The sequence below is a fragment of the Chlorocebus sabaeus genome, chromosome 5 (assembly GCF_047675955.1).
Source record: "Chlorocebus sabaeus isolate Y175 chromosome 5, mChlSab1.0.hap1, whole genome shotgun sequence".
Classification (NCBI taxonomy): Eukaryota; Metazoa; Chordata; class Mammalia; order Primates; family Cercopithecidae; genus Chlorocebus; species Chlorocebus sabaeus.
Window position 1 is genome coordinate 53,855,454 of NC_132908.1, and position 27,038 is coordinate 53,882,491.

General features: G+C 41.1%; 1 protein-coding gene across 2 annotated transcripts in view; it reads left to right on the forward strand.

Moving 5' to 3' along the window:
• NUP93 (nucleoporin 93) overlaps nucleotides 1-27,038 on the forward strand; it is a 112,479-nt gene that overhangs the window by 50,785 nt on the left and 34,656 nt on the right. For both annotated transcript variants that reach the window (XM_007993382.3, XM_007993383.3), the window contains exons 4-5: nucleotides 15,715-15,777; nucleotides 22,604-22,732. In XM_007993382.3, coding sequence (XP_007991573.3) covers nucleotides 15,715-15,777; nucleotides 22,604-22,732 — 192 coding nt within the window. The remainder of the gene's footprint in view (nucleotides 1-15,714; nucleotides 15,778-22,603; nucleotides 22,733-27,038) is intronic.

Consider the following 27,038-nt stretch of genomic DNA (forward strand, 5'->3'; position numbering starts at 1 on the left):
AGAATTGTTCAGATTTGTATCTTGCCATTCTAATATTTTTCTTTTAAAAATCTATTGGGTGGGGCAGCATTTGCTTAAAGATTTGAATAGTTGGTTACTAGGATTTTTGTGAACTTCTTATTTAAGTAGCAAGTAGTGTGGTCTTTAGGATTTTTAAAGGAGATACATGTGAAGTGCAGAATTGTTGCATGAGGTGGAATATGAAAATAGAATTTGTTTTATTTGCTAAAACCAGATCCTTCTTTGAGATTGCAGGTGAGAGTGAGTGTGTGTGTGTGTGTGTGTGTGTGTGTGTGGTGTGTGTAGGATTCTTTAGGAATTCAGTCCTTTATATTTGGTGATTAGGGAAAAAGTACCATTGGAAATTTTTTGAACTATCTCACGAAATGTTTTAGCATAAGGCTTGAAATGAGAAGAATTAAATAGTAACACCAAAGATGAGGATTCCTAAGTATTTACTAAATATTGGCAATTTAAATTGAGATGGTCCTTTTTATTTCTTAAATTCAGCCTCAAAAGAGGTGATAGGAGTCCTTTAAGTATATTTCAAATTTTTGGCTAAAGAATATAATTTGTGTAAGTGAAATGAAAACTTCCTAAGTCGTATAAGCATTATCTGGAGGGTGATAGAATTATAAATGTTGCCTGTAATACTTTTAGTACCTTGATTAATATCAAAGATACATTTAATTCTGCATTAAAAAGCAGCTTGTTTGTTGTCTTCCCTTAAAAGCAACAACAAAATATGATGATGTATATGGCTTTTTATCCTAAAGAATGTATTTGTATTGTGGGACCTGTGGGGTCTGGACCTCTTTCTGAAGCTTGTACTTGGAAATTGTTCACCCTAGTTGAGGGGTTTATTTCCTTTTGGAGGTGTGGGGACTTTCTTTACTGTTAACAATAGGAAGACTTGAGGAGCTGTCAGTTGTGGAATAGAGGAGAGCTGCTCAGCAGAGGGAAAGGAACTGTGAGAATTCGGCTCCTCTTGGCATTGGAGTTCTGGATTTACCCATGACTAAGATTCCTTTGAAACTCTGACCCAGTGCAGCATTGCAAAGAATCGATTTCTGAGATGAGACAATGAGATGTGGTTTGCATTTTGTAAAGATGGAGGAAACCTCTAACACTGACCCTGTATGGGAGATGACTCAATTATCCATGCCTTGGTACAGTTGCAAATTATTCTCCTTTGTCTGAAGTGGGTGGATGCCAGCGCCTTCATCAGAGCTCCTTAATTTAATGTATGGAAAATGTCTCAGCCACCATTTTTAACAATTAGCTGTATCATGGTCGAGGTGAGCTGGATTCTGAAGGCAGCTGCAAGGCCATTTCATTTACATTAGGTTCTATGGCACAGAAGCTTTGTTACTGTAAAACTAAGAAAATGAATTTGCACATTGTATAGAAGAGTTCTTTAGGAAGGTGGAGAATATTCCCATAAAGAAAATGGAATTCTTTTGTCTACAGTAAGTATTTCTTTTACTCATATAGCGGGGAGAGGTTGAAAATTTGCTTTTGGTTGAATGTGCAAAATAGACTTTTAAATGAACGCTGCAAATATGAAAAGTATAACACAGAGGTTCTTGGATTTTTTTTAATGTATTTCTCAAAAACCAGATGTGATATATATACTTGAAATATAGGTTTTATGAGTGATTTTAGCACCTGATTTTAATTATTCATCAGTAGTTTAAGTTAATGAGAAGTATGAATTTATCACTAGTCATGAATGGAAATAACACTTGAGAGGAAAAGGAAATCTGAATATGGTAAATTTAAAAGAGTTCAGGTTTCTTTTCCCTGTCTTTTAAAAGCACTCTGTTTTCCATTCCTGAAAAGAATTGCTGGATTTTAATTTTAGTTTCTTATTTTTGCTCTTGTTTTTTATGCAAATGCTTCCAGGTTAATGACCTGTAATAGCTGATTAAAATACACAAGAAACAAATGTTTTGACAAAACAGGATTTTTGTTTTCAAAGATCAATAGATTGAGGCTTTCACTCTCACTCATGGGAATAATTTTTAATGCCTTCTACTTAATTAATAGTTGTGACTTCAAAGCTGCTTGTGTAAAACTCCTGTTTGTAATTGTAAGCTTATAAATCTTGATTATTAAAATTAACTGGATTTGACCCAGCTTATTTCTTTGTTTCTTTGTACTGTTACTAAGAGGAAAGAAGTGGATTTTAACTTTGATTTGTGTTTCCTTTAAAGGCTGAAGAATTTTTATCTTTTAAACCCTGAAGAATTTATAGTGAGTGTATTTTATAGTAAACTTTACCATGAAGAATTTGCTCAACATGCTTTATTAGCTGTTTCAGGAGTTGAAGCTTCACAGAACTGGGTATCTGAGAATCCTTTTAACTTGATATCAAATTTATAAAGCCAGCTGTTCTTCTAGGTCTTGTTGCACTAGCTCCTGTTTATCCTACTCAGTGAGTGCTGTCTTCTCTAATTAATATATGTTGGAAGCTAGGGAGAAAATGATTTTCTTCACATCAGCCTTTTCATTGATATAGGAAGGTTCGGTTGTTTTAAGCCCTGGTTAGAATCCTACAAGATCCATAAATCTGTGGCACAAATATTAATTTACAGAATAAGAGCCTAAATCTCAGCATAATTTTTTAATTCTGGGGACAGCATTTAACATGTTTAAATATATGGTAGAATGCAAAGGATTCTTTTCCCTTGGTTTTTATGAGGCTTGTACCTTGAAAGAGTTTTAGGTCAGCAAATTAGAACTCCATTTTAACTGCAGATTTGCTTGCATAAAATGCTTGGTTGGATGACATGGGGGGTGTCACAAAGCCTCCCTTTGAAATTTTTACACTAAAACTTGGTTGAAGATCCTGGTCTTTTTTCCTTTTGCTGGCTTTATAATAAGGCTAGGTATTAAGTACCCTGGGGGAGGTAGCAGAGACCCAGTTTCTTCCTATATTCTTAGCCTCCACCATGGTCTACTCAAGTTTGGCTGCTCGGAAGAGGCTGTCCTTTCTGGTACTTGTAGGGGATTCCTGAACCTCTTCAATCTGGAAACTTCAGTTTTCTCATGAAATTTTAGCCTGGCTAATAGTGAAGAATCAGGGATTGGTTCTTTTTGCAACAAAAAGTGTATTTGTATCAAACCTTTGACTGCTCTGGCAGTACCATAATGTGGATAAGCAAGCATGTCAGCCAGCTCGCTAGGAAACATTCCGTGGTACTAAGATGGCAGAGAGGAAGGAGTAAAATGGCGTCACCAGGAACACTGTGATAAGGGGTGGACCGCACGAATTATTTTCTTTCAATTAAGTTTGAAGACACCTTTAGGAGCACTGCCTTGCCTATTTACAGCCGTGTTTTATTGTTAGAAGAGAAAAATTTTGAGATTTTCGAAGATTTAATTAGCACTTATATGTAGATGGCTTCAAATGTTCCTTTTAAGAAATTGATGGCAAATATGGTTAAAATAGAATTCAAAGTATTTTGTATTAATACTTCTGAAATGCCTTGCCTTATGCTTTCTTTTTCTTTTTTAGCATAAAAATTTGCTCCTTCCAATATAGGGTGAATTTTTAGAAAACGAAGGACAGCATGCTTCTCCTTTATGGTGAGGTGAAGTAGCATTCCTACGAAACTATGTTATTTGTCTCTGGTTTTCATTCTGGCTCTTTGTGGGTTTTAGTTATTTTGTATATAAAATATGTATTTTGGCCACCTTCAAAAACAAAGCTTATTTTCTTTCTTTTGTGGTTCAGGTTATGGATTATTTTGCACCTGAACAGTAGTCATAGTGGTAATGACAGTGTTGATTTCTCACCTGTTCCCACCTCTCATGGAGTTGGAGTTCTGGTGCTGGCCTTAGAGTTTAGTGCAATCAGCTCATGTTACAGTTAAGTAAAGGAAGGCTTAATTGCGGTTAAATAACTTTCTCAAAGTTGTACATCTGGAAAGCAGTCGATTTTGCCCTAAATCTGGACCACCTGACTCCTAATCTGTGCTGCGCTGTGTCTCTGTCTGCATCTGACTCCATTTCTTTCTCTGCCGGCTTGCTGGTGACTGATTGATCTAATGGATTGAGCTTTCAGCAAAGTCTGTCTTGTCTTTGCCTTAGCAACCTAACTCACAGAGATGTTCCTTTTCAGCTGTGCCAGAAATTGCTTACTGAGCTGTGCTTGGAGTCTTCCCGGGCCTGTGTTGAAGATGATAAGCTTTTATAAACAAACATTTAAAAATAAACTCTATCTTGCAAGTTGAGCTTTTGGGTCCATTGTGTTGACTCGGCGTGAAGGGTGAAGTCTCCTGGGATGGGCAGAGTTGTTACGTTCATGTACTGTAAGCTAGGATGGAGCCAGGCATTCTGACATGTCCTTTCAGCGGGTCATGACCTCTTTAAGTCTAGGTGCGAGGGGTCCTGCAGGGCAGAGTCTCCCCTTCTCCTCTCTGTAAGGATGAGCTAGGTGAAAGGTGTTAGCTCCCTGTCAGTTTCAGGCAATTTGTATTTGAATAATGGTCTTACCATCCCTCTTTCTGTTGCCTGTATTTGCCACTCCAGCTAAGCAGTGTTTCATGTTTTTCATACCTGTGGTGATAATAGTGAGTGTTGCATTCTGCAGTATTCCTCAGTTCTGACAGGGTAAAGTCACAGTGTTTCCAAACTTAATTAAGGTTTTAGAGAGTGTGAAATCACCAATACTGTTGACAAAGGAATACCTTGACAAATTCCATTTAAGAGAACGTGAAATTACAAAAGGGAAGGTCTGTTTGTTTTAGTAGTCTCCAAACAAATTCATTTTTGAAGAAAGAATGTCTGAATAAGAAGAAACTGCAGCAAAACCAGAGCTCCCTTTTCTGTGACAGATCTGTGATGATTGGTGCTCCAATCCCATCAGCATAAGCATTGCTGCATAGCAGGAGGAGCTGTGATTTTCGACTGCAGTGTAAATGACTGACACCGTGTACCAGCAGGGAAATGTGAGACTTGGTTCCCCAACATTGTCCTAACAGCGCTCCTTGTGCTTGCAAAGTAGAACTCGAGGCTTAATCCTGAGCGCTGTAGAAACCAGCCTGGCAAAGCTGCTCAGCTCCCACCTGACTGACTGCGAGACACACCCTCTGCTGTCCTTTCCTGCTCATGGCCCCCAAATCTTGACTTTGTTTCTTTTTTCCAAAGGGAAAAAAACACTAGATATGACAAAGCTGGGGATCTGTGTGTGTGCTTTTAATAGTACAGGATTGCTTTAGTGGGTTCTTGTAGGGTAGGTTTCAGGAGCTGTGGGAAGGAATGCTGGTCATGATAAAGGCCGTTATTGATGCATTCCCGTTTTATACTGCAGTGCGGTTTTAGCATCCAGAGTCCTTTGGATGTGGATTAATCCATTTCGAAGGTAGATATCAGTTCCCTAAAGACATATTGAAACATTTTTTATCATCCCTGAATGTATTTTCCTTACCTTGCCCATCACCTTAGCGTGACTATGAGATTAATATTTTTTAGATCTATTTATACCTTGGGTGAGGAGAGGGCTCTGCTGCTGCTTTTTGAAGCCAGATGTACTGTGACACACTGTTAATATTCCATTTGCGAAGCTAGATTGAACCATTTTCTCCTCCAAATCCTCTCTTTTCTTGTGTCTCCAAAGTTTAGCCCTAGCCTTTTTGGAGTGGTTGCAGGAAGGGGATATAATGCTCACAGTTACCCCTGCTTTCTGTCCTGGGGTTACCTCAGCAGTCTGAGAGCAGTTGGCTGGCTGCTCTCCCTCCCCCCACTGGACTTCTGTCACTCCTGTTTCCCCTACCCTCCCAGGAGAGAGAGGATGGCCAGCAGAGGCCCTACCACCACAGCCTGGCACATCCTGCTGCATCACGGCCCTTCTCACTAGGACATGCATGGGCTCTGGCCTGATTTTCTGGAGGTGGTAAAGTAGCGGTACAGAGCAAGTCAATTCCTCTCCCTATCCCTCTTGTAACCTCCAAAGGAAAGTTGCTTCTACAACCCTAAAAGGGTAGCATAGGGCTTTGCTGGATTTGGGAGAAGGAGGTTTTGCTGAGAAGCATTTTTTTCTCCCATTGGTGCCTGGGTAGCCATGATTTATCATTTTATTCATTTATGTTATGCCCTTAACTTGTTTCCACTCCATACAGAGTCTCAGAGCCCTTTAGTAATTGAGCTGGAAGGACTGCTTTTCTTCCTGGGATGACCAGAGAGAGAAGTAGCAAATAACAGAAATGCCGCAGGGCCCCTAAAAGGGGCAGAACTAGCTTTGCAGCAGTAGCCCTGAGATTTAAATGACCATCATAGGAATGCCCTTAACCTTGGCCTTCCTCCCCAAGTGCAGCAACAGATGTGCTAAGCCACCCCAGCTTGATACTGTGGTGTAGGTATCAGAAGAGCCATCTAGTACTCATGTGCCTACATTGTGTTGACAAGGGAGATGTGTCATGCATCTCTGGTCTCCTCAGTACCCCACCACTGGAATGGCATGTCCCCATTATTGCAGATGACTTTCCCTGTAGCTTTCCCCTCTGGGTCATGGTGAGTCCCACCTCTTATTTATTTATTTATTTATTTATTTATTTATTTATTTATTTATTTTACCCGATGCTGAAATCTTTGAAGTTGGGTTTTTGTTGCATGATAATTTTTTCCCCTTTTTTTGGGAGGTGGAGGAGTGGTAGTAGGTAGGGTCTGTGAAAGGCATTTGGATAGACTTACATTAGTGTCTCTAAGGCCTGTGGCTTTCCCAGAAGACAAAGGTGCAGATGGAATTATATCACAGCTATAATGGCATGCCCCTGAAGGGACCAAGCATGCCAGCACACTTGGGCTGAAGTGCTGCCTGTAAAGCCTTTTCTGGTCCAGGAGGAAACACTGCCCAGTGCCATGTGTTGTCAGATTTTGAATCACCTTATGCACATTCAATTCTTTTTAACCTGTGAGAATTTATAGACCATTCTGAAAACCAATTTAAATCATGGGGGCAAGTAATTTGTTTTGCCTTAATGGACACAAATCCATCACATAATTGTGTGGACATTTTTTTAGCCCAATAGCAGAAATCATGTACAAAATGGAACCCAGCAGTCTGACAGTGACAGATGGCCTGGTGCCCACACAGTGCCATGTTATATCGCCAAGGTCTGCCACCTGTGGCTCCAGAACTGCCTGCAGCAGTGATGGATCTGCTGAGCTGGCAAATGGTGGAACTCCACAGCCACTCTTACAGCGTCTGCTGCCACCTGCTGAACGAGAGCAGCTAGGCTTTTGCATAAATGCACAGCAAGAAATCATATAACAGCATTAAAAACATATTACAGTTGGCAAATGTCAGCTCTGCCCGCTTAGCACTGCTTTCTGCAGGGTTTTTGAAGTTATATATGCACTCTATGAACGAACAATTCAAAGTATGAAAATTTTTGTAGAAAACAAGCAGTGGGGCCAGGTGCGGTGGCTCACGCCTCTAATCCCTGCACTTTGGGAGGCCGAGGCAGGTGGATCACCTAAGGTCAGGAGTTCGAGACCAGCATGGCCAACATGATGAAACCCCATCTCTACTAAAAATACAAAAAATTAGCTGGGCATGGTGGCATGCACCTGTAATCCCAGCTACTCAGGAGGCTGAGGCAGGAGAATTGCTTGAATCCAGGAGGCAGAAGTTGCAGTGAGCTGAGATGGTGCCACTGCACTCCAGCCTGGGCAACAAGAGCAAAACTCCATGTCAAAACAAAACGAAAAAACAGTCAGTGGAACTTTAAATATCTGAGTTGGAGAAGAAAGCCTGAACTTGCTATTCAGTCTATATTCCTTGCAGAAGGAAATTCAGTCTCTCATGGGCCTTGTAAGCTGACATTTTATGTATTCTTATTTTATTGCGGTAATAGTGGTCTAATAAAATAACCAAACATGCTATAAACCCTTATGAAAGTTCACCCAAATCTTGAAACTGCTCAAATTTAAAAATTTCTCTGTTCATTTTCTGGGCTTTATCAGTAATGAACATCTCTTTGCACTTGAAAAAATCCTTGAGGCGCTCTCCGTGTGGGCACCACAAAAGGGAGCTAATGAAAAGCGAGTCCACACCATCTGATAAGCCCAGAGGCTCTCCAGGTACTGGCAGGATTTCTGTTGTGCTCATCTGAAAATAGTATCTTACTTCATCCTTCCTCATTTTCTCCATAAGTAGTTTTTTACCTTTGTACTAATTTTATCCAAGAGAAGTTTTTAGAAGAGGTCATTCATTTGTTCAGAAATTGGCAAGAAGGTTTGGGAGAGGTTCAGGGAGTAATTATTTTACTTAGAATGAGCTGAAGCAAAGTAATGGTACAACTTATACTTCTGTCTTCTTAGAATGTGGATACTTCTCCATTGCACTAACTAAAGTACTAACTTTAGTACTAACTGAATACTTAATAGTATTCCAATACTTATTGCAATTCTTTCTTTATCTTCGAGCAGATCCTTTATTGATTAACTGCTTTATTATATTTTCTTTACTCTTTCATTGCTTTCTAGCTGTTGCTTGTGTCTTAGCAATGGTTTGTCAGCAACAATGACCATTCCTGATGTCACTGCTCATTTTGTGTTGATGTTATTTTGATTTGGAATGTTGGCTACAGATTTCCTATTAATTCATATGTATTGTACATATTAAAATGAGAGATGATACCTCATTTTTGTAGCACCCAGCATCTATTTTTGTGTCATACCAGATACCTTCTGGTAAATGTCCAGCCTGCAGTAGATGCCTCACTTTTACATTTTGATATGGTGGATTGCTGGTTGGTCTGTTTAATGGAAAGAGACATGAGATAGTCTCTTGTGTTTTGAAGGCCATGAAAACATGACTTGCTTTGTAAGCCCAAATTAGATTCTTGTTTATTTATTTTAACAGGAAATTTGTATGTTCATCAATTCAGACTTTATATAACTGTCCAACTGTCCAATCACTTATCTGCTATAGGTGGGAAGGACAGAACTGTGAAAGAACCAGTGTGAGCACTTTTTTGCCATCTGACTTTCCTGGATAAGGTGGATACTGAAATTTTTTTTTTTTCCACAAAGACTCTTATTTATTGTAGTTTTCACTTTTGAGAACAAATAAGCCAAGAGAATTTGGCCATTTGGCAAAAACAAACATCCTTTTGCTCGCTGCCTTTTTCTATAGTAGGAATTAGCTGCCATGTGTATTCTGAAACCAAGAGTCTGCATGATAGGTAAAAATAAGGCAGTTTCATGCCTTTCTTGACCTGAGCCATTTAAGAGCCACCTTGGCTGCCAGGTCCTTGAGATGTGACTACATGTTCCTTAGGAGAATCAAGTTAACCAGATGTTACATTCTGGGTTGTTCTTTGCCAGGATACGTTGCAAGGCAGCCAAGCACTTTCTCTGTCAAAGATGGAACACGTGGCTGGAGATACTGCTTGGGCAGATGTGTAGCATTTATTGTTCCACAGCAATAATAGTAGCACTATTTTGGAATACTATGGTGTTGACCTCTAAAGCAATGAGTTCAAGCTTTTAGACTGTGACTCATACACACATACAATTATATATGTATAATTGAAACAAAAGTTTCACAGAACAGTACCCATACCACATCTCTGTTGCATTTGTTTTATTAAAAAATGCTGTTTGGGCCAGATGTGGCAAGAACGTATAATCCCAGCTACTCTGGAGACTGAGGTGGGAGGATCACTTGAGCACAAGAGTTTGAGGCTACAGTGAGCTGTGATTGTGCCACTTGTCTCTAGCCTAGGCAACAGGATGAGACCCCATCTCTTAAAAAAACAAACAAACAAACAAACAAAAAAAAAAAACTGGTTGATTTCATGACCCAGTTGTGAGTGTTGAGTCATATTTTGAAAACCGCTGTTCTAGAGGAATGCCAAAAACTTGACATTTCTTGTTTCATTTCTTTCCTATGTAACGTATGGGGCGGGGGGTGGGGGGGAGGAATAAATGTGCAAGCATAAAATACCAGTTTATCTCACCTTGATTTGCTGTGATGAGAGATGGCATGGAGAGTGGAAAAGGGAAAACAATGGGTCACAAAATTTAGGTTCTGAGTCTGAACTTGGCTACGTATGAACTGGGTCATCTGGACATAGAACCCCACAGTGCTTTTAAATTGGTAGAAGCTCAAGAAACCATTTGGTACAGCTCACTCAACTTTTAAACCTCTGTTGAGGATATACTTCAAAGTATGATCCAGTTAAGTAGTATTGAGAGACAATAGCTTTGGGTTAAAAATGAGGACTAGAACCAGATATGTGTAACACGCTTATACCTGGCACAACATAATCACCATTTAAGTGTTAGCTATTATTAGTACGCCATAAGTATTCTCTGAGCCTCAACTTTATTGTTTGTAAAGGGGGAACTTGATGATTAAAACAGATTTAAGGAAATTTTACTCTTCTCCTGGGTCCCATCCTTTTAGAGAAAGAAATTTTTTCTTTATTTTTGCTGTTTAGAGGTTTACCCTTCCATAAGTATCTCAGAAATAGTGGGTCTTGAGAGTCGGAACTATGTTTGAATGTTGCCTCTGCCTCTTCCTGGTCGGGAATTCTTGCTCAAGTTAGTTAAATGTGAAAATCTCAGCTTCTTACCTGTAAAATGGGGCAGGGGCGGGGCGAGGTAGGGGAGAGTGGGGTGATCATGTCTGTTCTTTTATATTGTTAAAGGATTAGCAGTAATGTCTTTGAATAGTCTGGAGCAGTGTCTGGCCCTTAATTGCTTCCTGAATGGTGGCTATTATGTGTTACAGAAAGCTGAAAACCAAAACACATTTGAGGAGCCAGTTAGGCAAGGGTCTGTTTCAGCACACTGGCAGTGAGGAGCAGTACACAGATGGGGAAGTCAGGAGGAGTTAGTTTACCTAGCTGGCCTGCAGATGTTTTTGGGGGTGTTTATTGAGCTGACCCACAGCAGAAGGATCAGATGGGGGACTGTGAGCAATTATAAGTGCTTGTTGATGGGAATGAAGGGATAGCAGTGATGGGGAGCTCTGAGGGTCGTCATTAGATGCTGGCATCTACCAACAGGAGGTAAACTGTTGGGCCTTTTCTGTGCCCAGGGGGCATCTCGGTGGCAGGGAGCCAGTTCACCCTTCAAGTTCCAGCTCCCTTCTCCAGAGAACTCATTTTCCCATCAGCTATACACGTACATCTCCTGGGTGAGGCATGAGAGGCATCTCACAGGAGGAGGAGTTTGGAGGGAAAGGAAACACGTGGGTAGGAAAGGGAAGTCAGGAGATCTGTGGGGCACCTGGACTGAGGCAGGTATGGTTCTGCCTAACTTTTTAGTTCTTTAATTCCAGTGGGCTGTTACTTTTCCTTGAGTTGTGGGTTCTTTGAAAGAAACTAACTGCCACTAGATGGCACACAGATCCTAGCAGTATTCTGGTGTTTAAGTTACTGTTTTATACTTTGGGAGGCTGAGGTGGGCAGATCATGAGGTCAGGAGTTCACGACCAGCCTGACCAATATGATGACACCCTGTCTCTACTAAAAATACAAAAATTAGTCGGGTGTGATGGCGCATGCCCATAGTCCCAGCTACTCGGGAGGCGGAGGCAGAGGAATGACTTGAACCCGGGAGGCGGAGGTGCAGTGAGCCAAGATCGTGCCACTGCACTCTAGCCTGTGCGGCAGAGCGAGACTCCGTCTCAAAAAAATAAATAAAAATAAATAAATAAATAAATATATATATATGTATATATGTTACTCAAAAAATTGTTTTGAAAAGACAGACCACTAGTGTGTTTTTTTAAAATAAAATATGATGTATAACCTATTTAGCACTTCATTTTAGAAAGGATGAAAAATTAAAATTCAAAATCAATTTTGTGAGCTCAGTTTGTGCTTAGTGTCCAGTTTTTGAAGTATGTAATGGTTAATGGTCTTTGTTTATATGTGGGTGAGGTTTGACTCACACACATGCTTCATTTATCAAGAGTTGTAAAATGTAGCTTTATAGTAAATATTTTAAAGACCGGAGTAATCTATCCCAAAGCAATAATGTCTTTTTTTTCTTCTGTTTCATTCTTACTTGAAATTTTATCTCTCAGAAATTTGGGAATTGCATTTCTTGCAGAATATTATTTTGCTTTTCAACAAACGCGTCTGGTCATTGCTTTGCATTTGTGTTGTAAGTGTGTGAGAGTGTGTGTGTGTGTGTGAGAGAGAGAGAGATATGAACATGGGTGCCATTAAAAGAATGGGATGGGCTGGTCATTGACTGGAAAGAACAGAGAAAGCCCAGAGAAGGAATGTGACAGAACATCAGACTTAATCCAGGTCCCTCCCCTCCCCATAACCAAAAAGAAAATATTAGACCAGGCTTTGTGAGGCAGTGGTAATCCCCTCCCCTCCCCCACTACCCCCAAGCGTAGCTTGTTTGGACAGTCAGCAGCATAGAGGCAGGCAGCCACAAAAAGGTGCCACAGAGCACAATTCATGCCTACTCATTGTTTGGGAGCATTAGTCATTGATAATAGTTTCATAGCTTTGTTTATGGACTGTGACACTAAAGCCTTTAGCTTTAGCCACATTGGAGACCACTATTGAAAATGTATTTATACTAAAGGTTTGTTGACTTGACATAATCATTTGCTATGAAAGGTACAAACAAGGCCCATTAAAATCTGCCATTGTTTTATGTCTGGGTCCCCTGTGATGGCCAAAAGCAGGTAGGTGGTGACAAGCTGCCGCACCCTTCTGAATGGACCATGTGGGTTCCTAGCTTCATGTGCTCTGGTTTATTGATGTCATTACATTATTAGGCAAATGACCAATGCCATTCCCCATTCCACCCCAGTTATCAGTATATGTATTTGGAGAGTCTTCGTGTTGTGTCCTCAGAGCTGCCTGAGAGGCTATGCTGGAGGAGTCTTATTTTTATTTTTATTTTTATTTTTTGAGGCGGAGTCTCTGTTACCCAGGCTAAAGTGCAGTGGTGCGATCTCAGCTCGCTGCAACCTCTGCCTCCCTGGTTCAAGCGATTCTCCTACCTTAGCCTCCCAAGTAGCTGGGATTATAGGTGCCTGCCACCACGGCTGGCTCATTTTTGTAGTTTTAGTAGAGACAGGGTTTCACCATGTTGGCCAGGATGGTCTCGAACTCTTGACCTCAAGTGATCCACCCACCTTGGACTCCCAAAGTGCTGAGATTACAGGCGTGAGCCACCACGCTTGGCCATGGAGTCTTTAAGAGGGAACTATTTCCTGGGCTCCTGGTCATTGTCCCTGTCCATCCCAGTGCACTGCCCAGGTTTTGGGGCGTGACAGCACGTGTTGGGGAGTCTTAGGCCAATATGTAAGGAATTTGGGAAATCTATAATTAGTAATGTTTTATTTAAATGTACATCCCCAGTATTATCCTGCCTCCCAACCCACCTCCCCCACCTTCTTAAAAAGACTGAACAGAATACACTAAAGTGCCACATAATGATGTTTTGGTCAAGAACAGACCCAAATATACAACAGTGATCCCATAAGATTACAATACCATATTTTTGTTGTACCTTTTCTATAATTAGATATACAAATACTTACCATTATGTTACAATTGCCTGTAGTATTCAGTACAGTAACGTGCTGTACAGGTTGGTAGCCTGGGAGCAACAAGTTATACCATATGTAGCTTGGTGTAGTAGGCTATACCATCTAGGTTTGTGTAAGTATATTCTATGATGTTCATACAACGATGAAATCACCTAGTAGGAGGCTTTCTCAGAATGTATCCCTGTTATTAAGTGATGCATGACTGTGTACTAAAACATTACAGTTGTTAAATTACAATGATCAAAAACTAACTGTAACAGTAAGTTTCCAATGCAAGAAAATGATGGTGTTTTAATTTAGCTTGTCATTTTAAAAACTTTTGCCAAATTCTACTTTGTATTACGTTTTCCCAAAGTTTCTTTAAAAAGCAAAAACAGCTGGGCACGGTGGCTCACACCTGTAATCCTAGCATTTTGGGAAGCCAAGGCGGGTGGACCACGAGTTCAAGAGATTGAGATCATCCTGGCCAAAATGGTGAAATCCCGTCTCTACTAAGAATACAAAAATTAGCTGGGCATGGTGGCATGCGCCTGTAGTCCCAGCTACTTGGGAGGCTGAGGCCAGAGAATCGCTTGATCCCAGGAGGCAGAAGTTGCAGTGAGCAGAGATGGCACCACTGCACTACAGCCTGGCAACAGAGCGAGACTCTGTCTCAAAAAAAAAAAAAGCCAAAACACAAGGCTGGGTGCAGTGGCTTACGCCAGTAATCCAAGCACTTTGGGAGCCAGATCACTTGCGGTCGAGCCAAGATGTTGACCTCATCATGGCCAACATGGTGAAACCCTGTCTGTACTAAAAATACAAAAACTAGCCGGGTGTGGTGGTGCACGCTTGTAATCCCAGCTACTTGAGAGACTGAGCAGGAGGATCGCTTGAACTTAGGAGGCAGTTTACAGTGAGCCGAGATTGTGCCGCTGCACTCCAGCCTGGGTGACAGAGCGATTTAGACATGTATAAATGCACCAGTAGTGGCATGCTTGTACCTTGCATTGGAGTGTAGGTGGATCTGATTTGTAAGGTAACTTGAGTTCTTCATATTACAACTAAGACTTTGATCTCTACATGTCAATTGATGGGTCATCTTCCTTGTTCCTACTCAGCCCCCAACCAGCCCAAGCTATGGAAAAGAAACTGCCCCCTTGTATGAAGAGCAAGGTGTTGGCAGGGAAGTGCAGTCTATATATCTGTCTGTCTGCAACTGTGGCTGTCAGAATAGTGTCTCAGCCCTTTTCCTATTGGATCTCGGCTGAAGCAAATAAGGACAATGAACAGCAGCAAAGAGATCATCCTGGGCATCTCTTTCGTTAATAGAAGTCACCAACAGATCTAAATCTAATCGATTCTAATAACAGAGCTACATATATTGAGCCTTGGGTCAATAACTTGATTACATTATCTTATTTTTTTACAAACAAGTAAGCTGAGGTTTAGGGAGTTTGGGTGACCTGGCTAAAGTCCTGCTACTAGTAGTAAATGGAGACACTAGGATTTGAAACTGCCAAATTTCAAAGCCTATCCTTTTGGCCATTGTGTTACTGTGTAGTTGCGTTTTGCAGGCATTTAACCTGTTTATATTAAACTAGACTTGTAGGCTGTCTTTTCACCCTACCTATATTAAACGAGCAGTGGACCAGACCTGAAACAGACAGAGCACATGGCAAAACCCTGGAAGAAATGTGTAAAGAAAGGATTTTTAGAATTTCCCAGACATTGGCCAACAAGCGAAAAGCACACAGACAAATGGGCAATGATGATGTCCTCAATGTTAGAAAGAAATTAATATAAACCAACAGAGAAATATAGACTAAGGAACAGTTAGAGGAACTGTGACTAGCTCCATCACCAAGGCTGTATCTGCAATATAAGCCATTTAGGAATTTTGAAGGACAGTCTTGATTTTCCACTTTTTACATGTTTACGGGATATAGAACCCCACACTATTGTTTCATGGGAACTTTACTTTCTAACAGTCATCATGTGCTCCCAGAATGGAAGAAACTAAGAAACATCTGTAAAAGTCAACTATTTTGATGTTTTCAAGTTGGGAGAGTTTTGTGAGGTGGAGGTAGGTAGCGTACTAGATGCCATTATGGTTATTGTTTGTCTCTCAGTATACTTTTGATTTTTTGAAAGTTAGTTTTAAGTTGTGTTAATTTTTCCCCCATTTGTAGGGCTTCCTGAAGAATGAGAAGGACAATGCCCTGCTGTCTGCCATTGAAGAGTCCCGGAAGAGGGTAAGAAAATTAACCAAAATGTAGATGTATACAGATGAGGGCAAGAGGGTTGGGCGTGGTGGCTCACACCTGTAATCCTAACACTTTGGGAGGCGGATATAGGAGGTTCGCTTGAGCCCAGGAATTCAAGATCAGCCTAGGCAACATAGCGAGACCCCATCTTTACAAAAAATGCAAAAAATTAGCTAAGAATGGTGGCACGCGTCTGTGGTTGCAGCTACTCTGGTGGCTGTGGGAGGGTTGCTTGAACCTGGGAGGTAGAGGCTGCAGTGAGCCGAGTCACACCACTGCACTCTGTCCTGGGGGACAGAATGAGGAGTGAGATCCTGTCTCAAAAAAAAAAAAAAAAAAAAAAAACCGGATGGGGGCAGCAGTATATACTAGGGGAGTGTAGTGTAGGATCTGGAAGCTGGAATCTCTCACATGCCCAGTTCTCTCCTACAGAGAGAGTTCTACAGGAACCATTTTTTGAGAAGAATACCATGCTTTATAACTCTGTATGTATTTAGTGACTGCAATGCATCTGAGACACTGGACTGGACAATTAACCATTAAATTAATCTTAAAATGGAAAGACCAGAAAATTATTGGTTTCATTGTTATTGTATAAATGGTATTGTGGTTTCTACTGAATCAGCAGTTCAGAAAAGCAGCTGTGATCGCTGACAGTTTCCTTCAACTTATTTTCCTTTTATTACGCAGTATTGAGTGGACCACCTTTTATATTAACAATTTCTCCAAGTTCAAACACACACACACACACACACACACACACACACACACACAAAACTAGCTCCATGCTTGAAAAGATGGTAAATAAGTTCACCTAAGAGCAGCCATTATATGTGCAACAATATTCTGCAACAAGCAGTCGTGCAAGATACTCAAAGATTGTTTATTTACATGTGAGTTATCTCTGTTTATTTCTGACAAGGATCCAAATATCAAAATCTTTCTATAACATCCCATTATAGTGAAAGAGATGTTTGGGCCCTTGGGGCCTTATGGTGAGAGAGAAGAAAGGCTAGTTGTCCTGTGGAATTGGTTATAGAAGTGCAGCTTTCCCCAGGAAGGAGGCTGGCAGGGTACATCCCATCAGCTAGCAGTAGCCCTTTCTGCAAAGGGAGTAGGCTTGAAGTGAGACCTCTGTTTTGCTGTTTACTTATTTAGTTCTTATATCCAATGAAATTTATTCATTAGTCGTGTAGTTCAAAAATAATAAAGTGAAAAAAGTGCTGCTTCTCAGTGTGCTTTATTAAAATATTCTGTGAAGGTGAACATGTCTCAGTAGTACTGAGGTGAAATAGGGCTCATTATTTAAATGACTGATATGTTTCATTATCAAAATAAAATTCCCATCATGTGCAGTGGCTCATGCCTGTAATCCCAGCAATTTGGGAGGACAAGGCAGGTGGATCACTTGAGGTCAGGAGTTCGAGACCAGCCCAGCCAACATGGCAAAACCCTGTCTCTACTAAAAATACAAAAATTAGCCAGGTGTGGTGGTGCACACCTGTAGTCCCAGCTACTCAAGGGGCTGAGGCAGGAGAATCGCTTGAACCTGGGAGGCAGAGGTTGCAGTGAGCTGAGATCGTGCCACTGCATTCCAGCCAGGGCGACAGAGCGAGACTCTGTCTCAAAAAAATAAATAAAATTCCCAAAATTTCATTAATTATATTGTTGGTGATAGTACTTAGTCACAGATAGAGAGAAATTCACTTGATTCAGATCTGAAAATATTTTTAAAAGGATTTTCTTTTGGTTCACACATTAAGTGAGTTACCAGCATTGATTCTCCTGCTGTAAAGGACCAATGAAATTAAATTAGGATTGTTGAATGCTACCAAGCTTTATTAGTCCATTTACCCCGTAGAACGTGTTTCTGGAATTGGCAGTCTCTGAACATTGTGCCATACTGAGACTGAATTTGCAGCCAGCCAAAACATTTAGGTGACATACCACAGTGCAAAATGTGTGCATATGTGTTTGTGAGGGAGGCATTCCAGTGTTGGGAGCCAGCCTAGGGGGAGACCTTTGACCTGTCTGGACACCAGGAAACTGCCACTGAGCAAGAACCATTTTCACACAAAAAGTGAGCAACTTTCTGGTATTTTTGTGACTGTTTTATGTTTGAATAACTTGCCAGTGTCCTGCTGAAATGCCAAGAAAACAAGCTACAAAACCACAAGTGTGTCCTGTCTTTCCCCATTTGGCACATCCCAGCAAAAACGGAACAACATTATCAGAACATATGCAGTGTTTCTAAAAGCCAGCAACAGTGCAGTAATAAACGGGTGTGAAGTCAAAGCATATTGCCCTCTTCCCTTTATGAAAATGGGGTTCAAATGCTCCCCCCCTGCTCTTAATTCAGCTGCCCAATTCTTTCCATGCTTTTTTTCTTGTGTTCAAAGAGAAATATTTTCCACACATAGTAACTTGAAAGATTCAGATTTAATTTGTAATAGTTTCTCCACTGTTTTGTCATTTTTTGTGGTTTGTTTTTGCCTTCCTTTTAATTTTTAGATTTCTCCGTACTCTTCGTTTATCCTTTTTCTTTTCCCTTGGGTTTCTTCTTAACACTGCTTCCCACCTCACCTTAGACTCTCACTGCCTTCCTCTTCTCTTAGTTGTTAGTTGAGCAGTTCTGTTGATTCTGTCTCCTTAGTTCCTCTAGTTAGCATTCTTCTTTACACTTTAGTTCAGTGGTTCAGATGTGGATATAAACAGAATAGGTTGGAATGGGACAGATGGGTGACTAATCATCCCTGATTAACCCACAGATTGAATGTTCCATTACCTCTAATGTAATTAAGATTAGCTGGGAGTGATGCAATTAAGGGAAGAGAATTTTGATATTGGATCATTTATTTATTTTTTGAGACAGGGCCTTGCTCTGTCACCCAGGCTGGAGTGTAATGGTGTGATCTCGGCTCACTGCAACCTCCATCTCCAGGGTTCAAGTGATTCTCCTGCCTCAGCCTCCCGAGTTAGCTGGGATTACAGGTGTCAGCCACCACGCCCAGCTAATTTTTGTATTTTTAGTAGAGATGGAGTTTCACCTCGTTGGCCAGGCTGGTCTCAAACTCCTGACCTCAAGCAATTTGCCTGCCTGGGGCATTTATTTTTATTTGAAACTCCTTATCACACTAATGGTAAATAGAACTACAGCAGTGTTCATTCAGGTTATGAGGGTGTTTCTAAATGAGTAGCCTGGCATACTTTCAGATACATCTGAGGATTTGAACCCAGAAAGCTGATAGTTTTCAAAGCACTTTCAAAGTACTAAGCAGGAGTTCTTGGCACACAGGCAGGCAGCCCAATTAACAGGGAATGGTTAATTCCTACTGTCGTCATTCTGACCCTTACCTGATGCTGAAAGTCTGTCTCCACTGTCCTCTTCAGCAGTTTCTGTGGGTGGTATATTGTCTGTTTTCTTTAATTGCCTTTGCTACTCTGCCACTGTTAGCCAGAGGTCTTGTCCTTAAGAAAAAGACTTACTACACTTTGTGGTGCGCTCACCTCACTTCGTGTTGCAGCTCGGTAGGCTGTATAATGTATCAACCTTCCCCTGCCTCCTTCTACCCTACCTGATCCTCTTGCCACCTGGTCCTCCATTTGACCTTGCTGGGAGAGGCTAGAGGCTGAGGAGGCAGTTGGTTTGACCACTATGTGGGAAAGTTTTAGACAAAATTGTGGCTCACACTTGTCTATTCTTTCTGGACAACTTCTAAGAAAATTATCTCTTCCCCTCCACCCCACCTTTATGTTCCATCATACTTCTCTTGATTTAAAATGCATAACTTTCATGTTTAAGTTTACTGGTGTGAGCAAGAAGCAAAGGTTTTTCTCTGGGTATTTTTCAGCTCAGGCTAACTGACTGGAATGGTCCATTCTGCCTGACTCTCAGTGAGAAGAAAAAAACCAGTTGGAAGACTGTTTTTAAAGTTTGTGATTATCGTTTCTCCTGTGTCTGCAGAATATGTATTAGAAAAAGGTCCAGCAATGCACCAGCCTTCTTCCTAATCATGTGTCTGTGTATGTGTATGTCTGATGTCCTTTTTTCACATTTTAATAAATATTGGTCTAATTCGAAATGTCCCAACTGTAGGAAGAGTATATGTATGTGATTTTTCTAACAGTTCCCCAAAGCTCATGCATATCAATATTATCAGTATAAATTATCTGTGTTGCCAATAATAAAGCAGGCATTGCTAATACTCATTCCCTTATTGTTGCCTAATTAGATGCCAATCTGAATGTAAATGAAATGGCTTTTTGAAAAGGCTTAAGCTGATGGGAAACCTGGTCTGCCAGTTGAAGAATAATAGGCTGAGAATGGTCATAATTCAATATATCTGTGTTGTTTTAATTCTCAGATTTTTTTTTTTTTTGTCATCTTCCTTATTCCCTCTCCTGCCCCCTCCCCAGATTTCCTTTCTTTTTTCTTTTCCTTCTGAATGCCTTTATTTTGGCAGCTACTTGCAACTACTAGTAGACAGTGGCTTTTCAGTAACTTTGAGTAGACTGCTAGGCAGTTTAATCCCAGAAGGCTATTTTTCTTTTGCTGGTTTACTTCCTTCTATGAAAATATTAGTGTTTCTTTAAAAAATAAAATAAAATCACTGGGGCCGAGTGCAATGGTTCACGCCTCTCATCCCAGCACTTTGGGAGGCCAAGGTGGTCGGATCACTTGAGGTCAGGAGTTTGAGACCAGCCTGGCCAACATGGTGAAACTCTGTCTCTACTAAAAGTCTTAATACAAAAGTTAGCCAGGTGTGGTGGTGCATGCTTGTAATCCTAGCTACTTGGGAGGCTGAGGTGGGAAGATGGCATGAACTCAGGAGGCGGAGTTTGCAGTGAGCTGAGATCGTTCCACTGCACTCCAGCCTGGGCAACAGAAAAAAATATATAATAATAATAATATAAAACACTGGGAGAAACTTTTTTTTTCTTTTCTTGGATGTTTATTATATCGTAAGATACTATTGATTTTATAATCCATCATTATTTTATATGCTACAAAGAAAAATTACTGCTATGATATACAATCTAATTTCAGAGCTTTTATAAAGATGTTTATATTAGTAAACACATGGAAAGATGCTCAACATCACTAGTCATTAGGGGAACATAAAACCACAGTGAGATACCACTTTACACCCTTTAGGATGGTTACAAGCAAAAACAGAAGAGAAATATATATATATATATATATATATATATATATATATATATATATATGGTTTTTATGTTTTTGTTTTCTGTGACAGTCTTGCTCTGTTGCCTAGGCTGGAGTGCAGTGGTGCAATCACAGCTCACTGCAACCTCTGCCTCCTGGGTTCAAGTGATTCTCATGTCGCAGCCTCCCAAGTAGCTGGGATTACAGGCATGCACCACCACACCCAGCTGATTTTTGTATTTTTAGTAGTAGTAGGTTTTCACCATGTTGACCAGGGTGGTCTTGAACTCCTGACCTCAAGTGATCTACCTGCCTTGGCCTCCAAAAGTGCAGGGATTACAGGGATGAGCCACCATGTGTGGCCAGAAAAAAACGTTATTAAGTGTTGGTGAGGATGTAGAGAAATTGAAAACCTTGTGTACTGCAGGTAGGAATGTGAAGTGGTACAGCCTCTATGGAAATAGTATGGAGGTTCCTCACAAAATTAAAAATAAAATTACCATGCAGTTCCACTTCTGAGTATATACCCAGAAGAATTGAAAGCAGGGATATTTGTACACCCACGTTTATAGTATTATTCACAAAAGCCAAGAAGTGGAAGCAACTCGGGTGTCCATCAGTGAATGAATGGATAAAGAAAATGGTATATTCATACAATGGAATATTTTTCAGCTTTAAAAAGAAAGGAAATTCTGACTTGCTACAACTCTTAAAGACATTATGCTGATTGTCTCTGGCCCATTTCACTCACAAAAAGACAAATACTGTATGATTCCATTTATGTGAGGTACCTTGAGTAGTCAAATTCACAAAAACAGAAAGTAGAGTGGTGGTTGCCAGGAGCTAAGAGATGGTGGTGATGGTTGCACAACAGTGAGAATGTACTTAATACCACTGAACTAGACACTTTAAAATGGTTTATATGGGCTGGGCACCGTGGCTCACACCTGTAATCCCAGCATTTTGGGAGGCCGAGGTGGGCAGATCACCTGAGGTCAGGAGTTTGAGACCAGCCTGGCCAACATGGTGAAACCCCATCTCTACTAAAAATATATAAATTAGCTAGGCATGGTGGCGGACACCTGTAATCCCAGCTACTCAGTGAAATAGGGTATGTTGCAAACAGTTGTCAGCAAGTTTATTTAATTTTTTCTTTGGAGACAAGGTCTTGCTCTGTTGCCCAGGTTGGAGTGCAGTTTGTTTTGTTTTGGGACAGGGTTTTGCTCTGTCACCCAGGAGGGAGTGCATGTTGCGATCACAGCTCACTGCAGCCTCGACTTCCTGGGCTCAAGTGATCCTCCCACCTCAGCCTCCCAAGTAGCTGGAACTATAGGTGCACCCCACTGTGCCCAGCTAATTTTTTGTAGAGAGGGTTTTGCCATGTTGCCTAGGCTGCTCTCGAACACCTGAGCTCAAGCAACCTGCCTGCCTTGGCTTCCCAAAATGCTGGGATTACAGTTGTAAACCACCACGCTCAGCCAGTAAATTCTTTAAAGATAATTTTTAAAGTAGATTGCTTTTTCTCTACCTGTGGAGAAGTGGTCGGTCTGGAGGGCTTTAGGTTTCTGTTGGATCTTAAAAGAAACCAGGTTTTTTTGTTTTTGTTTTTTTTCCTGAGGGTCATTGTGCTCTGTTCCTTTCTGACAGACCTTCGGCATGGCTGAGGAGTACCATCGAGAGTCAATGTTGGTCGAGTGGGAGCAAGTGAAACAGCGAATTCTGCACACACTGCTGGCGTCAGGAGAAGACGCCCTCGACTTTACTCAAGAAAGCGAGGTAGCTTGAATGCAAAAGATAAACTACTCTTAATAAAAACATGAAGTCAAAGAATGCTTGTCTACTTGACTAGTGTTTTTGGCACAGTGGATCACTGTCTTCCTCTTGAAACACTTTCTTCACTTAGCTTTTAGGATGCCACATTTGCCTGGACTTCTCCAACATGTCTGCCTGCTTCTACTCAGTCTCCTTTGCTGAGCTTTCCTCAAATTCCCTGACCTCTATAGGTTTGAGTGTCCCAGGGCTCAGTCCTTGACCTCTTCAGTTTCTCTCTCAGTCACTGTCCTGTGATTTCATCTGGGCTTGGGGCTTTAAATACCTATCATCTCTATGTCAAAGAGTTTCAGATTTACGCCTGCAGCCTTGAACCTTAGTGCTAATTTATCTAGTTAATTTATCTAGCCAGTGTTAATTTATCTAGTTGTCTTCTTGGCACTGCTTGTATGTCTCGTTGCCATCACAGGTTAAGTATGTCCAGAATTGAGTCATGATAGCAACTCCTTCCCTATCCTCCTTCTCTTCTCACAGAGTTCGCTATCTTTATAAATGGCAGTTCCAGTTTTTCACTTGCTCAAATCAGACACCTCAGCCTCACTTTTGTCCTCTCCATCTTGCCCATTTCACACCTGGTCTCTTTCGCATGTTGACAAATCCAGTTAACCCTGCCTTAAAATATACCCAGAATCCAACCACTTCTCACTGCCTCCATTTTTAACACTCTGGTACAAATCACTGTCATCTCTTGCTTGGATTATTGAATTGGCCTCCTAACTGTTGTTATTGCCCTGTAACAGATTACTCCAGACGTGGTTTGTTGAAAACAAGTGGTTATTTCTGGCTCAGGGTCTCTAGGCGCAATCAGGGTATTGGCCAAGGCTGCACTCATTTCAGGGCTAGATGCAAGAAGCATCTACTCGCAAGGTCATTCATATGGCTGTTGGCAAGCCTTAGGTCCTCTCTGACTCTTGGCTGCAGACATCATTTTCTTTTCAAATGAGCCTCTATATTGTGCTGCTCACAGCATGATAGCTTGCTTCCCCTAGAACAAGAGGGAAGGGGTCCGAGGGAGAGCTAAAGAGCCCCCAAGACAGAAACTATCATCTTTCTGTAACTTAAAAGTAGTATCCCACCTCTGTTGGTCAGAAGTAAGTCACTAAATCTAGCCTACACTCCAGGGGAGAGGATTATGCAAGGGCTTGACTACCAGGAGGTGGGAGTTATTGGGGCCATCTTAGAGGCTGCTGACCACTCTGGTCTTTGTGCTTTTGCTGTTGCACGCTGCTGCAGTCTCAACACAGCACCAAGAACACAACTTAAAGGACAGGTTAGATTGTGTCACTTCTCTGCTTAGAACCCTTCAGTGACTCTCATCTCACACAGAATGAAAACCAAAGTCTTCACTTTGACATGTGGGTCCCTACAGACCTAGTCTTGTTGCCTCTCCAAGCTCATCTTGTGCTGCTTTTCCCATTGCTCTTGCTGTGCCAGCTGAATGGGCTCCTTACAGGTTGCTTCAGCAAACCTGGTAGCCCTGCTTCTGCCTCTGGTCCTCTGCGCTTCCTGTTGCTTCTGCCAGGAATGCTCTTCCCCCAAAGGACTGCATGGCAGTCTCTCTCACTTCCTTCAAATATTTACGCAGTGCCATCTCAGACCTTCCAAGGCCCTGAAATCCAAATCAACCCCTTCTTATTCAACACTTTGCATATCCCCTTCTCTTGCTGTATTCTTTTTGGCATATCCTTCTGTGTGCCATAGTATATGTTTTATGTCTTTATATTGTCTCTTTCTCCCATTAGAATGTAAGCTTATTGAAGATAAGGATCTTTGTTTTGTTTATTCCTTTATCTCCAGTGCCTGGAAGAGTCCCTGGAACACTGTAGATGCTCAGGAAATACTTGTTGAGTGAATCATTTGACTGTAGTTAACTTCATGCTAGCTGAAGTATTGGGGATATATTGAAACAGTGTATAGAATGGTTATGTTAAGTAGCCCTTTTCTTAATTGCCAGTGTTAATTGACTGGCAGTAGTGCTAAGTTGAGATTTTTTTCCCTTTTTAAAATTTAAAAATATAAGCAGTGTGGCCAGGTGTGGTGGTTCACGCCTGTAATCCCAGCATTTTGGGAGGCCAAGGAGGGCGGATCACAAGGTCAGGAAATCGAGGCCATCCTGGCCAACATGGTGAAACCTGGTCTCTACTAAAAATACAACAGTTAGCTGGGCATGGTGGCATGTGCCTGTAATCCCAGGTACTCGGGAGGCTGAGGCAGGAGAATCGCTTGAACCAGGGGAGTCAGAGGTTGCAGTGAGCTGAGATCCCGCCACTGCACTCCAGCCTGACGACAAAGCGAGACTCCATCTCAAAATATAAATATGTATATATATGCAGTGTGGTTGTATGATTCAAATATTAAAGCACCTTGTCCCCAAATACCCTATTCTCTTCTCCCTTTGTCTTCCCCATAGGTAGTCACTATTAGTACTTTCTTGTGTAAATTTGCAAAGTGTCTTTATACAAGTATATGAGACTGTATATGCTTATCCCCATTCCTTCTTACGCAAACATTAGCTACTGCATGCTCTGTTTTGCATTTTTTCTTTCTTCCCTTCATGTATCCCAGAGATCTTTCCTGAGAGGGATTTTGAGGCTACATCCAGGAGCAGCAAAAAAGAGTGTCTCCCTTTATCTGTGATTTTTGCCTTGTGCCAGAGGGAGCCAGGGCTTGCCACACATTTACCACCCAGGTGTTGAGGAAGGACAGCCCTGGGCTTTTTCCTAGCTTTTCCCGTTCAGGGTGACTAGTTCTGAGGCTTTGTCCAAGTTATTTAATTAACCCTGCAGACCTTCAGGGTCTTTACTGATTGAAATGAGATTATTGGGGAAGATAGTGATAATGTAAAGCACCTGACCCATAATAGCCATTCCCTATTGTCTTTTAAAAAGCAGTTTCATGTAATTTAGAGGTGAAGATTTAAAATTATGTTACAAAAATTATGTTACAAAAATTATAGTGCTAGATGTTTTCAGGTAATATCAGTGCTTCCTGATAAATCTTTTTTTTTTTCCTCAAGTTATTTCATGAGTAGCTAAGATTCTTTTTGCACATCAAGATAAGAAAACTGAGGCTCAGAGAGACACATAATATGCTGGTAAGACTCAGGACGGTTGGCCTATGGACTCTTACTCTACTGAGGTCTAGGTCAAGGATACGTAGGTTGGCAAAGGGTAACTGCACATCCGGTATCTATTCCTGGTTTGTTCCTGATTTAAACACCAAGGTTTTTGGTTTGGTTTTGTTTATTAAACTAGCCCCCAAATAAATAGATGGCAATGTCATTGTGTTGGGAAATTGCTCATTAAGGACCCTGTCCCATACTTCTTAGACTTAAAGATTTCAGACTGAAATCAGAATCTTTGGGAACGAAGAACAAATGTATAATATCGTTGGTCAGCCTAATGTTTCTTTCTCAATTCTTTGTGAATCTCAGCAAATAATTAGAACAGCTCATGGTTTTATAAACTTCACTTTTTTAAATGGTGTTAATAGGTTGTGTTCTGTATTGGGATTTGGAAGTAATTATAAATTGATAATGGGATGTTCTTTCTTGATTGCTCTTCTCTTAAAAATAGAATAGTCTGTTTAGTAGACTCTTCTTACTTGACCTCAAGTCCCCTTGGAAGGGAGTTATCTATGCTTTTGCTATTCTCTATTGTGACACCTGGCAGAGTAGATAGTTTGTAAATGTTGGCAAGTGATGCATATAGGTCTTTCTTCAGATTATCCAGGGAATTGCCCTTTTCTGGAATCTTACAGATTTTGTTGTTTGTTGTTTGAACTTTTTTCCTGATGTATAACGTATATATGGAAAAGTGTGCAGACGTAAGTATGCAACTCAGGCTGAGTGCAGTGGCTTACATCTGTAATCCCAGCATTTTGGGAGGCTGAGGCAGGAGGATCAGTTGAGTCCAGGAGTTTGAGACCAGCCTGGGCAACATAGTGGGACCCCGTCTCTACAAAAAGAATTTTTTTAATTAGCTGGACATGGTTACATGCTCCTGTAGTCTGGGCTACTCAAGAGCCTCAGGTGGGAGGATCACTTGAACCCAGAAGGTTGGGGCTGCAGTGAGCTGTGATCGCACCACTGTACCCCAGCCTGTACACCCAGCCTGGGCAACACAGTGAGACTCTGTCTCAAAAAATAAAAAAAATTTTTAAAAGTGTACAACTCAATCATCACAAATGGAACACACCCAGATGAGGAAACAGAACATTACCAGCACCCCAGAAATCCTCTCTGTGGTCCTTT